The sequence below is a fragment of the Bison bison genome, unplaced genomic scaffold, assembly GCF_000754665.1.
Source record: "Bison bison bison isolate TAMUID 2011002044 unplaced genomic scaffold, Bison_UMD1.0 scf7180017864387, whole genome shotgun sequence".
Classification (NCBI taxonomy): domain Eukaryota; kingdom Metazoa; phylum Chordata; class Mammalia; order Artiodactyla; family Bovidae; genus Bison; species Bison bison.
The window spans coordinates 1,964,928-1,981,309 of NW_011494959.1; the positions used below are offsets into that span (position 1 = coordinate 1,964,928).

Here is a 16,382-nt window from a genome sequence, read left to right on the forward strand (position 1 = left end):
GCTTCATTCTGTCCTCCAAGGCCAAATTTGCCTGTTACACCTGGAGTAACAGGCAAATTTGGCCTTGGAGGACAGAATGAAGCAGGGCAAAGGCTAATAGACTTTTGCCAAGAGAATGCACTAGTCATTGCAAACACCCTCTTCCAACAACACAAGAGAAGACTCTACACATGGACATCACCAGATGGTCAACACCAAAATCAGATTGATTATATTCTTTTCAGCCAAAAATGGAGAACCTCTATACAATCAGCAAAAACAAGACCAGGAGCTGACTGGTTCAGATCATGAACTCCTTATTGCCAAATTCAGACTTAAATTGAAGAAAGTAGGGAAAACCACTAGACCATTCAGGTATGACCTAAATCAAATACCTTGTGATTATACAGTGGAAGTGAGAAATAGATTTAAGGGACTAGATCTGATAGACAGAGTGCCTGATGACATTCAGAGTTTGTGACATTATTTGTACAGGAGACAGGAATCAAGACCATCCCTTGGAAAAGAAATGCAAAAAAGCAAAATGTCTGTCTGAGGAGCCCTACAAATAGCTGTGAAAAGAAGAGAAGTGAAAAGAAAAGAAGAAAAGGAAAGATATTCCCATTTGAATGCAGAGTTCCAAAGCATAGCAAAGAGAAATAAGAAAGCCTTCCTCAGTGATCAATGCAAAGAAATAGAGGAAAACCACAGAAAGACTAGAGATCTCTTTAAGAAAATTAGAGATACCAAGGGAACATTGTATGTAAAGATAGGCTTGATAAAGGGCAGAAATGGCATGAACCTAAAGAAGCAGAAGATATTAAGAAGAGGTGGCAAGAATACACAGAAGAACTATACAAAAAAGATCTTCATGACCAAATAATCACCATGGTGTGGTCACTCACCTACAACCAGACATCCTGGAATGTGAAGTCAAATAGGCCTTAGAAAGTATCACTACAAACAAAGCTAGTGGAGGTGATGGAATTCAAGTTGAGCTATTTCAAATACTAAAAGATAATACTGTGAAAGTGATGCACTCAATATGCCAGCAAATTTGGAAAACTCAGCAGTGGCCACAGGACTGGAAAAGGTCAGTTTTCATTCCAATCCGAAGAAAAGCAATGCCAAAGAACGCTCAAACTACCGAACAACTGCACTCATCTCACACGCTAGTAAAGTAATGCTTAAAATTCTCCACGACAGGCTTCAGCAATACGTAAACCATGAGCTTCCAGATGTTCAAGTTGGTTTTAGAAAAGGCAGAGGAACCAGAGATCTTATTGCCAATATCTGCCGGAGCATTGAAAAAGCAAGAGAGATCCAGAAAAACATCTATTTATGCTTTATTGACTATGCCAAAGCCTTTGACTGTGTGGATCACAATAAACTGTGGAAAATTCTAAAAGAGATAGGAATTCCAGACCACCTGACCTGCCTCTTGAGAAACCTATATGCAGGTCAGGAAGCAACAGTAGAACTGGATATGGAACAACATACTGGTTCCAAATAGGAAAAGGAGTACGTCAAGGCTGTATATTGTCACCCTGCTTATTTAACTTCTATGCAGAGTACATCATGAGAAACGCTTGGCTGGATGAAGCACAAGCTGGAATCAGGATTGCCAGGAGAAATATCAATAAACTCAGATATGCAGAAGACACTACCCTTATGGCAGCAAGTGAAGAGGAACTCAAAAGCCTCTTGATGAATGTGAAAGAGGAGAGTGGAAAAGTTGGCTGAAAGCTAAACATTCAGAAAACTAAGATTATGGCATCTGGTCCCATCACTTTATGGGAAATAGATGGGGAAACAGTGGCTGACTTTATTTTTCTGGACTCCAGAATCACTGCAGATGGTGATTATGCCATGAAATTCAAAGATGTTTACTGCTTGGAAGGAAAGTTATGACCAACCTAGATAGCATATTGAAAAACAGAGACATTATTTTGCCAACAAAGGTCCGTCTAGTCAAGGCTATGGTTTATCCAGTGGTCATGTATGGATGTGAGAGTTGGACTGTGAAGAAAGCTGAGCACTGAAGAATTGATGCTTTTGAACTGCGGTGTTGGAGAAGACTCTTGAGTGTCCCTTGGACTGCAAGGAGATCCAACCAGTCCATCCTAAAGGAGATCAGTCCTGGGTGTTCATTGGAAGGACTGATGCTAAAGCTGAAACTCCAATACATTGGCCACCTCATTCAAAGAGGTGACTCATTGTAAAAGACTCTGATGCTGGGAGGGATTGAGGGCAGGAGGAGAAGGGGACGACAAAGGATGAGATGGCTGGATGGCATCACCGACTCAATGAACTCCGGGATTTGGTGATGGACAGGGAGGTCTGGCATGCTGTTATTCATGCGGTCGCAGAGAGTCAGACACAACTGAGAGACTGACCTGAACTTACACTATCACATACTGTGAGCTGGCTTGATAAAAAAACCATACTTGGACAGTAGTAAAACAAAAGCTTGTACTTGCCTTTGCTCCACTGAAATTCAGCTCCAAAATTCTGATTTATGGCCACAGAATTCTGGCTGATTAGATTCAAATTGTTGGATTTGTCTTTTTCAAGAATTAGGTACCTTAACTTTTGATGGTCATGCTATTCTCGACTAAGGTAGCCAATAATAAATCCAAGAAGACAAACGTACTAGCACCCCAACCTAAGAAGGAGGAGAGGGAGGGGGAGCATTATTATGCACTGAAGGTCAGTGTTCCCATAAAATCCACATGTTCCAATGTGACAGGAATAGGAAGTGTGGCTTTGGAGAGGTGATTAGGTATAGATGAGGTCATAGGTTGGAGCTCCTGTACCCCAAAGAGTTGAGAGAGAGCTTTTTCCTCTTGTTCCTCTCTCCATCATAGGAGGATAGAACCAGAAGACAGTGGTCTGTAATCGGAAAAGGTCCTCACCAGAACCCAACCATGCTGCCTCCCTGATCTTGGATTTCCAGTCTCCAGAACTGTGAGAAACTGATTTCTGTTTTTCATAAGTCACCCCGTCTATGGTACTTTATTATAGCAGCTCAAACAGACTAAGCCAGGCTGTAAGCAGTCTACCACAAGGTTTTGGCCTATTTTTTAGGATCTTCAAAATGACAAAACTCAGTGATACCAGTAATGGATTGGAAAGATGTGATCTTAAGGTGTAGCCTGGTCCTGTAAAGTTCTATCTGTGATGAGGTTTTCTCTGTCAAACACAAAAAATTCATTCTTATGAATGAATTTTGTTTCTCCTCCAAATGCACATGTTGATCCCTAATCCTCCATGTGATAGTGCTTAAAGGTGGGATTTTTGTAAGTAATTAATTTTAGATGAAGTCATAAAAGAACCCCCGTTATGGGATTAATGCCCTTAAAGAAAGATGAAGAGAGTGGAGGTGTCTCTTTTTCTATATGAAGGAAAGGCCATGTGATGATAACCTGCAAAAGAGCACTCACCAGGAACTCGACCAGTATTGACTTTCAAACCTCCAGATTGTGAGGAATCAAAGGTTCTGCTAAAGCCCTAAGATATTTCATTATAGCTCCACAAGCTAGGACACTCACTGTACCAGTAAGAACTGGGATCACTGAGACAAGGTCTTCATTCCAAGGAAGGGCAGAAAACTGTGGTGAATTGAAGGTAGACTTTGATATTTCTGGATCATTAAGTTAAGCAGGTGCCAAGAGGTAGTGATAAATCCAGTAGTTACACAAAATGACTATTTCATTTGTTTGTTTGATATTTGTTCATATATAAGATGTATCTTTTCAAGGGTTAAATATTTTCTAAATTCCTTAACAACTTTTCATCATCATAATCTCTAAAGTACATTTTCACAAGATATAATCCGCATCAATTATATCTGTCAGAAATAGACACAAATCTGATAAAACTAGAGTAAGTTATAGTATCTGTACACATTAAGGATGCTAGATATTTCAAGTTTTCACAGAGGGTCCATGTAAAGTCTGGGTTAAAAAATACAGAGAGCAGTAAAATGATTTTTTCGCCTTTCTTTCTCTTCTTATTTTCTTATCTTCTGGCTGTAGACATAAACTTTATATTTCTTTTGGATGTTGTCACTGAAATTCTCATGTTGGGTATAAAATCTAAGTAGTTGCTGGCATTAGAACCAAATTACTTCTATAAGTGAGCCATCTTCTTTTTTTTTTAATTTTATTTTTAAACTTTACAATATTGTATTAGTTTTGCCAAATATCGAAATGAATCCACCACAGGTATACCTGTGTTCCCCATCCTGAACCCTCCTTTCTCCTCCCTCTCCATATGGTGAGTGCATAGGGTAGTTTCATAAGACAAGATTTTAATCACAGATATAAAATGCTTGTCTGCTATAAACAAGGAGCTTTTCTAATTTCTATTTGCTTATTGAGATACTATTTTTAAATGTTAAAATCACGGTCACACCTTACCCACCTCATCCAGTACATGTAACAGAGAATGCTACCAGAATTAGTTATTTTGAGTGATTGCAAATCTTGAGGAAATAATTGTGTGATACAATAAATGGAATAGATATGGAAGTAACATGAGTCTGTATTAAAAGATTAATTAATCTCTCTATATCCTTAAGTTTGGAGAAGGCAATGGCACCCCACTCCAGTACTCTTGCCTGGAAAATCCCATGGACGGAGGAGCCTGGTAGGCTGCAGTCCATGGGGTCGCTAAGAGTCAGACATGACTGAGCGACTTCACTTTCACTTTTCCCTTTCATGCACTGGAGAAGGAAATGGCAACCCACTCCAGTGTTCTTGCCTGGAGAATCCCAGGGACAAGGGAGCCTGGTGGGCCACCATCTATGGGGTCGCACAGAGTCGGACACGACTGAAGCGACTTAGCAGCAGCAGCAGCAGCAGCATATCCTTAAGAGTTTTTCTGATATAGCTAACTCCTTTTATACAGGAGAAAATGCATTTAAATATTGCTATTATCTCTAACAAGAAATAAAAGCAGGTGCAGAGAGCTCAATGATAATAAAATGCAAATAAAAAATTCAATGTTTCTTAACAGGCATTGTTACCATGTAACTGTTAAATTAAATTTGTCACACAAAATAATTAAATCTAATTAACAGATAATAAATAATGAGTACCTAGTCACAAAATTTAATGATACTCTAATTGTAATCAAACATGCTATGTAATCGGTGCTTCTTGTGTTCAACTACATATCACATGCCTGTTATCTCCTGTGTTTTATAAATTGGAACTCTAGTTCAACTCTTGCTTCTTAGAAAGGGTAATGCCTTTGGAATATTGGAAATGAACTGGCAGGATGCCAAAGGAGTCTGCTTAAACTGAAACACAAAAGAGGTTTTGACCACCAACAACAAAAAGATGTAATCTAAACACCTTATAAGTTTAGTATTACTGTAATAAATGTCATTGGTATCAAATTATAAATGGCTCCTTTCTTTCCCACTCATTCTTACAATATTACAATTTAGTTCCTTGAATCACATAGTAAAGACTATTTTGGTTAATGTTTGTGACAATGTATAATTTCTTTGTAATGTTTATAATTTTATACTGTTTTGAATCAAAGATGGAGAATGAAAATATTCTTATCATTTCTAAAATGTAAATATTTATTCACACAAATAACTTCTGATGGCATAACATTCCATTGAATTACATTAAAGAGCTTCTTGATGAGGGTGAAAAAACTAAGTCATGGCATCCTGTGATGCCATCACTTCATGACAAATAGAAGGGGAAAAGGTGGAAGCAGTGACATATATTATTTTCTTGGGCTTCAAAATCACTTTGATATTTGGCAAAACCAATACAATATTGTAAAGTTTAAAAAAAAAAGTCACTGCAGATAGTGATTGCACCCATGAAATTAAAAGACACTTGCTATTTGGAAGGAAAGCTATGATAAATCTAGACAGAATTTTGAAAAGCAGAAACATGACTTTGCTGATAAAGGTCCATCTAGTCAGAGCTATGGTTTTTACAGTAGTCATGTATGGATGTGAGTGTTGAACCATAAAGAAGGCTGAGTGCTGAAGAATTCATGCTTTTGAACTGTGCTGTTCGAGAAGACTCTTGAGAGTTCCTCAGACAGCAAGGAGATCAAATCAGCCAATTCTAAAGGAAATCAACCCTGAATATTCACTGGAAGGACTCATGCTGAAGTTGAAACTTCAATTATTTGGCCATCTGATGCAAAGAGTCAACTCACTGGAAAAGACCCTGACACTGGGAAGGATGGAAGGCAAAAGGAGAAGAGTGTGGCAGAGAATGGAATGATTAGATAGCATCACCAACCCAATCCACATGAAATTGAACAAACTCCAGGAAGTAGTAGAGGACAGAGGAGCCTGGTGTGCTATAGTCCATGGGGTTGCAAAGAGTCGGACATAACTTGGCAACTGAACCACAACACAGACGAATGACAATTTAATGGTATTTACTATGTTCTTGAAAAGTGAAAGTGAAGTCGCTCAGTCATGTCCAACTCTTTGTGACCCCGTGGACTGTAGCCTACGAGTCTTCTCTGTCCACGGGATTCTCCAGTCAAGAATACTGGAGCAAAAGAGACATTGATGTATAGAACAGTCTTATGGACTCTATGGGAGAGGGAGAAGGTTGGAAGATTTGGGAGAATGACATTGAAACATGTAAAATATCATGTATGAAACAAGATGCCAGTCCAGGTTCGATGCACGATACTGGATGCTTGGGGCTAGTGCACTGGGACGACCCAGAGGGATGGTATGGGGAGGGAGGAGGGAGGAGGGTTCAGGATGGGGAACACATGTATACCTGTGGCGGATTCATTTTGATATTTGGCAAAACTAATACAATTATGTAAAGAGTAAAAATTAAATAAAATTAAAAATAAATAAATAAATAAATAGAACTACAAAAAAAAAAGAATACTGGAGTGGGTTACCATTTCCTTCTCCAGGGGAGCTTACCAACCCATGGATCGAACCCCAGTCTCCTGCATTGGAGGCAGATGTTTTAACCTCTGAACCACCAGGGAAGTTCCTACTACATGAAAAAATGAACTTTAGCAATTAATGACATTAAGATGAATAATTATTTTATTTTCTATCTAAGTATAAATTTATCTTTTACTAGAATATGCATGTTTGCTAAGTTGCTTCAGTTGTGTCTGACTCATTGAGATCCTACGGACTGTGGCCCGTGAGGCTCCTCTGTCTGTGGGATTCTCCAGGCAAGAATACTAGAGTGGGTTGCCATGCTCTTCTCCAGGGGATCTTCCTGACCCAGGTATTGAATTTGCATCTCTTTTGCATCTCATTCAGTCTCCTGAAGTGGCAGGCGGGTTCTTACAACTAGTGCCACCTGGAAAGCCCCTACTAGAATATAACTAACCATAAATAAATTTTCACATAATCTTCATTCATTTTAAAACTTTTTTTCAGGATTCAGTTTTAGTAAATTATGCTTAGTAACTAGAAGGTAATAATCTCATATGCCTACCACAAAGTAGAGGTTGGGCACGTACATGGGCACATTTATATCTTGCTATGAACCTAAAATTCATTCTTAAATGTATCATAAAATTTCAAAAGTGAGCTGGGCTTTTAACATTGTGGAGTTAAAGAGTAAATTTGATTGTGAAAAATAGAACATTTTGAGTAAAGCATATAAATAAATACTATAAGAATCTGGTTTAATCAAAGAAGAATCTAGACTTCCAGAGATTTTCAATTCATGTATAATAGATATTTAGAAGAGACTCATCATGGGAAGAAAACATGAGGCCACAGCTTAGATATAGGATGTGTATGTTAAAACCACAAGCAAAAGACCTCTCATTTAAAGACTGAGGAAAGGGAAATATGTCAATAGACATATTAACTCAAGTTTGATAATGCATTTATTAATCTTAAATATAAATACTTTCATTTGCTTTAAATGAAATTCAGCCTTAATCAGAAGAATTATTCCTTTGCCAGGCTCCTCTGTCCATGGGATTCCCCAGGCAAGAATACTCGAGTGGGTTGCCATTTCCTTTCTTCAGGGGATCTTCCTGACCCAGGGATAGAACCCAAGTCTATTATGTTTCCTGCATTGGAAGGTGGGTTTTTTACCACTAGCACCACCTGGGAAGCCCTTGTAGGTAAAAGATACTGTTAAAAATCTGAATACCTAACTCTAAACCTCAGCTAAAGCCATTTATTTATTTAAGACACAGTGCAGAGCTTACTGAATCTCAGTTCCCTGACCAGGTATTGACCTAAGGCCATGGTGCTCCAAACCACTAGACCCCATCCCACAGTTTAGAGTTTGAAATAATTCACATACCTAGAACTTGCTATACCTTTCAGGTAGATTTCATATGAGTACAGATAAAGATGTCAAATTAAATAAAATTGACTCTATAGAAGATTGACACACTGAATGAGAAAAAAGAACTTAACTTGTTCTTAGGCCTTTGCAACTGAACAATCTTTTGATCATGGTAATTGTTTATTTAAAGCTGTGTGTGTGTGTATGTATCTAAATTGTTCAGTCACGTTCCACTATGCTTCCCCATGGACCATAGCCCTGCCAGGGTCCTCTTTCCATGGAGTTCTCTCTCCAGGCAAGAATACTGGAGTGGGTTGCTATTCTCTTCTGTAGGGGATCTTCCCCACCCAGGGATCAAACCCAGGTCTCCTGCATCACAGATAGATTCTTTACCAGCTGAGCAAATATGATTATAAAAAGTAAAAGTAAAACTTGAAAAAAAATATGAATGGAGGAAATAAATTAAAAATTGCTGGCTGAGCATGCCAATGATAACCCAACTCCCCTACTGGTAATAATTAAAAAGACTGGAAATGGCACAAATCAAACAAAACAACAACACTACCCTAAGGCTTCTGTAGAGGGAGCAAAACAAAATTGGGGTTGTGGGGGGGAATGAAAACTAGTTTCCTTGTTTTTGTTTCTTTTTTTTTTTTTTCCCCCAGCCACATTTCTATGTCTAGAGGGTAGGTGCTAGATAAGAAGTTTCAAAGTGATTCTGGACATAAAACACATCCAGAAATATAGAGGTACTCTGGAAAGAAGCCAATACAGGTTGAATAGTGTGGAGATTATCCCAAACAAGAGTCACAGAGGAGATGCCATAATTGAGTATAAAACCACAGAATACTCAGCCTAAACTCTGAGCTCTACATACTTCGAACAGATACAAAATGCATAGCAAAGACGTTAAGAAATCAACTGAGATTTGAATAACTGATTACAGGAGACAACACAGAACTCAGGGATGATTATCTACTTAAAATACTTTTTTCCAGATGGTTGTTGAGACCCAGAGTCTGCACAGGATAATATTTATAGTATCCATGACACAATGCCGTATTTCTCAACATTCCAAGAACCAGGAGAATATGAACAATTCTAAAGGGAAAAGACAATTATCATATGCACACTCCAAGATACCTCAAATGTTACAACTATTAAATATGGATTTTAGAGCAGCTAATTTAACTATGTTCAATGAGGTAAACAAAAACATATACAGAATAAAGGTTATATAGGAAATCTCAGCAGAGAAACAAAAAAATACAAAATAGAAAAAAAATAGAAACTTAGAGCTAAATAAATTAATATCTTAAATAAAAAAAAAATTACTGAATGAACTCGGTAGCAGTAAGGAGATTATCAGCAGAGAATCAGTTAACTTTAAAAGCAAACAACATCTGTGTCTCTTTTGCTGTCTTGCATACAGGGTTGTCATTACCATCTTTCTAAATTCCATATATATGCATTAGTATACTGTATTGGTGTTTTTCTTTCTGTCTTACTTCAGTCTGTATTATAGGCTGCGGGGGGGATGATTTGGGAGAATGGCATTAAAACATGTATAATATATAAGAAATGAATCGCCAGTCCAGGTTCGATGCAGGATACAGGAAGCTTGGTGCTGGTGCACTGGGATAACCCAGAGGGATGGTATGGGGAGGGAGGTGGGAGGGGGGTTCAGGATGGGGAACACATGTACACCCGTGGCGGATGCATGTTGATGTATGGCAAAGCCAATACAATATTGTAAAGCAAAATAAATAAATAAATAAACATAAAAAAATAAAGGCAAACAACAGATATTGTCTAATCTAAAGAATAGCAAAACATAAGATTCATAACACTGAACAATGTCTCAGATATCTTTGAGTCAAAAAGTCTATATGTTTGTAGTTAAAAGTCCTAGAGATGAAAAAGAGATTAGAACAGAATAAATATTTATAGATTGAAAACTGTCAAATATATTGACAGATATAAATTCACAGATTCAAGAATTTAGTATATCTCAAACAAGATAAACCCAAAGAAAACCACATATAGACATATCCTAGTCAAAATTATAAGCAACAAGATGAAGAAAATAAATTGAACTCAGCTTTAGAAAAATGACATATGGCATACAAGGGATAAATAAATCAAATTGCTATGGATTTATCATCAGAATCCAAGGAGGCTAGAAGACAGAGGAACCTCATCTTTCAAGAAATGACAACCCAGAATTCCTTCCAAGGGGAAAAAAAATCATCAGGAATGATAGAGAAGGAGAACATTTTCAGATGAAAATAATAATAATAAAAAATAATAGATGATATCCCCAACAGTCATGCTCTATAATAAATGGGAAAAAATATCCTTAAACTGGAGGACAATAATATTAGAGGAAAATCTGGATCTGTAAGGATAGAGGAATACAAAAAAGAAATTATAAAAACATAAGTAAATAATATTTCTCCCCTTCAAGTTCCTTAATATATCTATAATTTATTAAAAAAACATCATAATTTCTGTTGACGGCCTCAATTAAAATGAATGTTGGTATAATGCATATGGCATCAAATTTTTTTTTAAAAGATCAGTGTGGAGTACTTGTAAAGGCATCTGTATTGTTGCAAAGCTTTTACATTTAATATAAAGTGTCAGATTCTTAACTCTGAGAGAGCCTGAATAGCTATTTGTACATAAGACAAAACATACCTAGTCAGGGATTAGGGGAGAAAATGAATCGTTCATAAGAAGACATACGTTAGAGAGAGAAAAATGATCCACCAAAGATAAGCACATCCTGAACCTTTGAGCACATTAATTCACATGGGCCAAGGAACTTTGCAGCTGTGACTAAATTAAGGATGTTGGGTTGAGAAGATTATCCTGGATTATCCACTGTGGGTCCAGTGAAATGGCAGGCAAGTCAAAAATAGAGACAATGTGAGGAAGGAAGCAGAATCAAAGTCACGTGACGGGATGTGGGACTCATTCTACCATTATTGGCTTTGAAGATGGAAGGAGATTGCAAGTTAAGAAAAGTGGGCATATTCTAGAAACTGTAGAGCCTCCACAAAGAAACACAACCCTACAAACACTTGATTTTATCCCAGTAAGAATCATTTCAGACCTCTGATATCAAGAGTTTAAAATAATGTATGGTATTGTTTACACCAAGTAAATTCATGTTCACTAGTTATATCAACAACAGGACACTAACAGAAGATACAGAGTATAAATGTATATTGTGTTACTGAACCTCAAAATATACAAAATGCAAAAATAAACAGAATTAAAGAGAGAGAGAAAAAAGCTCACAACTATAGAAGAGGATTTTAACAACCATCACCCTAATAGAACAAAACAAATCTGGTGAATACATAGAAGATTTAAAGAACATATATTTGTTTCAAGTACATATTATGTATACTAGACAGATAATATGCTGTGACATTAAACAAACCTCAATAAGTACAACAGTAATCAAAATCATATAGAGAATATTTTTTCAAGCAAAACTGAATTAAATTAGAAATTAGTAACAGTAAAATATCTAGGGAAATGCTTAATATCTGAAGGGTAAACATATCCTCACAAATAATATTGACCAATGATGAAATAATCTACAAAAATATAAATTATTTTCAACTGAAAGCCAAGAGAAACACAATAAATCACTATTTGTGGGGTGCAGTTAAAGTACTGCTTAGAGAACAATTCCAGAAATAGCTGAATAAACCAATATGTAAGCTTTTAAAAGCAAAGGAGGACTACATCTGTGATCAAAAACAACTTGAATTTGGTTCACAATCAGTCCTTGCAAAACAGAGTATCCTAAATAGTATATTTTAAATATTATACAATAATTTATGAGGGTGTAAAATAATTCAACAAAATTTGAATGAGAAATGAAATTCTCCCTACATACATGAAACGCAGGACCAATAATATTAAGAATAAACAGATAAAAATCTAAGGAGATGTTGATCAATTACTGATAACTAATATAGTTCTGTTTACATTGTGATTTAGGCTAAACGTTCCATTAAAAAGTACCAAGTTTTACGGTAAGCAGTATCAAGACTATGAAATACAGTCAAATCTATATTGTGAAATCTCCCATAACCTCCACTAGATGTCTCTAATAACTTGACTTTGGCTACATTCCTTCTAATGTTATGTATCAAATACTGCAACATGAATTACATCTGTGTTTTGATTTTCCTACAAAATTTCATGTTTTTCAAAGAAGAAAAAAGTTGTCTTAATACACAACTGAAAAAATTAAAATAACTTACATTCAATATCAAGGTACATGCTCTTTTGGTGCCCTCCAATTCTACTTGCAGCTTCACAGTCGTATCTCCCTGAATCTGACAAGTCCACATCTTTAATGTGCAGTGATGAGCTTCCATGCTGCCCTTTGACTTCGATACGTCCGTCTGGGCTCTGTTTACATTGATTTGGGGAAAAAGGAAGATTTTATGCTTATTTTGTGTAAAATCATGATGAAACATATTGCATTTATCATTGACATAACAGTTGAAAATAAACTCTTAACTGTATTCAGTTTTTTATTTCAAAAAAGCTCTGTTTCCATATTTATACTTTACTGGTTTTATCTTATCCATTTTAGGTGCCCACTTGCTTACAGGGACACTGATATGCATGTAATAAAAACATGTTTTATCAACCTTTTTTATTTAGCATGCTCTTTGCTTGTTAGACTTTCACCTGCTTTTTATAAAGCTACTATGTTCTTCTAGGGACTTCCCAGGTGGCGCAAGGACTTTGTTGTTGGCTTTCTGTTGTGTTCTCTGCAAACAGCAAAATGACAATAATGCCTATTTAATTCTAGCTACAGCTTACCAGCAAAAATACCTCTGCCATACTTTAGTTTCTATTTCACCACATAAGGAGAATGTACCAAGATGTATGACAAGAATTTAAAAGGAATTTATAGTTTTCATTTTTGAATGAATGCAACAGTATTGCTTATAAACATAACTGGTACCATATGCATCACAGATACACTATTAAAAGCACCGTATTCTTAGGAAATCATTGGAAACAATATGGAAATGATTACTCACATACCCGCCAAGTATGACTCAAGTCAAGGAATCCTATAGTCTATAGATTGCATTTCAAATAAGAATTATTGTGTGCAACATAATTAGCATATCCAGAATTGTTTTCTTAAATCATGTAAATACCTTAATAGCACACATATTAAAATAGAGGTAGTTTATTCATTCAATGTTACTTTGTACTTTCAAGTTATACAGTGGACTTTTAACATTTCATAACTCATTTAAGACATCTGCTCTACCATTATCGAATTGATTCTTTTTAATATTTAAGGCGTTAATGTTCAATAGAATATTGTATGTCATTCAGTTGAAATATGTATGTTATTATACACAGTATAATGGTTGTATAATTTTATATATGATAGTTTAAAATAAATTTCAATACATGTGTTTACTTTGCATTATTAAAATGATGTTTAATCATTTTTCTTTATTAATATCAAAAGACTATGCTTTTTCATGGCTTGTGGGATCTTATTTCCTCCACTGGGGATCAAACCCAGAGCCACGGAAGTGAAAGCCTGCTTCTTAATCATCAGATCACCAGGGAAGTCCCTCACTGGACTCCCTTAAAGGCCTTTTCAAACTTGTTGATTGGGGCACAATATGGTTACTTTTTTTGCTTTTTAATTCTGTATATGAATGCAATCATTAAATAATCCCATTAATTATTGATAAGCTATTATTTGAGAAATAGTCTTCAAAAATAAAGAAATAAGCAAAAGCATATTAGGGATGCAATTTAGACCAAAATTTCTTAGTCAAAAATATGTTCCCCACCTTCCAAGTATTGCTAAAGAAATAGTAAGGTGAAGTTTTCAATATGAAGGGCATTCTATTCTGCCAATTTTTAAGATGTTCAGCTTCTAAACCCATTTACTTAATTGAAAGAAAACAAAATGCAAGTATTCACGGAAGTTAAAAATCAGAATGCATGAATAACTGGCCAAAGTAAAATGGCCAATTGTTATACAAGGTAACTAAATGCTGTTTCCTAACTAAAAAAAAATATCCTTTGGCCTTTATTGCACCTCTATTCATTGTTAATTCCCTGGTAGCTCATTTGGTAAAGTGTGTCTGTAGTGCAGGAGACTTGGGTTCAATCCCTAGGTTGGGAAGATCCCCTGGAGAAGGGCATGGCAACCCATTCCAGTTTTCTTGCCTGGAGAATCCCCATGGACAGAAGAGCCTAGCAGCCTACTGTCCATGGGGTCATACAAGTCGGACACGATTTAGCAACTAAACCACCACCGCCATTCATTCCTAAATCCTTTTGAACTCGCCTTCCTTTCTTCTGTGCTGACTTCCCTTGGCTTTTAGGACACCCACATGATCCTGATTTTTCTCCCAGTTTTAGTTGCAGCCTCCTTTGTTTTGGATTTGATTACAGCCTCCTTGCTTCCTTGAGGTCTCTGTATTCTGGCCTGAACGCTAGAGCTTTTTTATTTGAGCACTCTTAGCCCTGACCACATCTACACCAAGATCTCTAGTCACTATTTCTCCCTCAGGGTCCTTCTTTCCCTGGAGCTTCAGAAATAAGATACATCACATGCAGGGAAAGTCCATTTGATACAAATCTCAAACCAGCATGCGTAGATGAATCCATCACACCCACCCAGCATCACCTGCCCTCTCCCAGGTATCTTTCTTTCTATGAATGATATTAATACTAATTATTTCCCATGCCTCATGCTATACCATGTTTTCAATCTTGGATCAGTTGCTAACCTTCATTCATCTATTTATATTCTAAATAATGATACATTTCAGTTTAACATCTTGCTTGACATTACATTTCCAATTTTCAGGAACCGTGTTCCCCTAGACATATCTGCTTTCTCCCTCTCCATTTAGAGTTTCAGTTGTGCTGCTGAGTGGGAAGGATATTGACAGGCGTCTCTCGATTTCAGAGAAAACAATCACACTCATGAAGAATGTGACCAGAAAAAGCCTCCCTGACTCTGCAAAATTCTACAACATTATGTTATTTCTTATGTTTCTTTTAGCTAAAAAAAAAATCATTCCAGCTGCAGAAATTATTTCTTGTGAAACTAAGAATAAGGCTTTTTTAAAAAAGCGAACTTTTATTTCTCGTAACTACTTTATGATGGTTTTACCACCAGTAATTTTCTATAAATACACATAACATTATATTGCCTCCACCAACTCCTTAGCCTGATGTTGATGGATTTCCATATGGCATTATCTTTCTGTTTAAGGACACCTTACAATTTGGGTATCAGTAATTTGGGTTCCAATCAATTTGAACTACTTGTACTGCCATGAATATCCTGTGCTGTCCTTCTCTAAGCAGCTTTCACATATCTGTCTCTAATCTTTCCCCCTTTAGCTCTTTCATATCTATGTGGCAGAATTCTACCATCATACTTTCCATTTCTTAGCCAAATATCAATTTATATTCATAATCCCTCATTGACTACTCTGTGTGTGTGTCTATATAATATTCTTTGAAATTAATGCATTTCTTGGGACACATTGCTTTTTCTGGTCTTATCTGAAACTTTGATTTTATCCTGCAGGTTGATATTATAGTTGTACAAATGCAAGACATTTTAATGACACTTCATATGAAAGTCACGTGGACTAGCATCTAGGACAGAATCAATACATTCTAATTTTTATGAGGCAAATTAACTCATAATGAAATATACATATAATTGTATAAAGAAAGTGTAATTCTTCAGCTATTCTTTACTATGGATGAAAAACTTTGTACTTTTGTTATGTATTTATTAGAATGTAGATAAGATACCAGAGAAGGCAATGGCACCCCACTCCAATACTCTTGCCTGGAAAATCCCATAGATGGAGGAGCCTGGTGGGCTGCAGTCCATGGGGTCACTAAGAGTCGGGAACGACTGAGCGACTTCACTTTCACTTTTCACTTTCAAGCATTAGAGAAGGAAATGGCAACCCACTCCAGTATTCTTGCCTGGAGAATCTCAGGGATGGGGTCGCACAGAGTCGGACTCAACTGAAGCGACTTAGCAGCAGCAGCAGCAGATAAGATACATTATTAATA

At 36.5% G+C, this 16,382-nt stretch overlaps 1 protein-coding gene across 1 annotated transcript in view; it reads right to left on the bottom strand.

The window, feature by feature from the left end:
* Positions 1-16,382, bottom strand: part of NCAM2 (neural cell adhesion molecule 2) — a 574,228-nt gene that overhangs the window by 141,055 nt on the left and 416,791 nt on the right. The window contains exon 9 of the mRNA XM_010858401.1: positions 12,545-12,695. Within this exon, the coding sequence (XP_010856703.1) occupies positions 12,545-12,695 (151 nt within the window). The remainder of the gene's footprint in view (positions 1-12,544; positions 12,696-16,382) is intronic.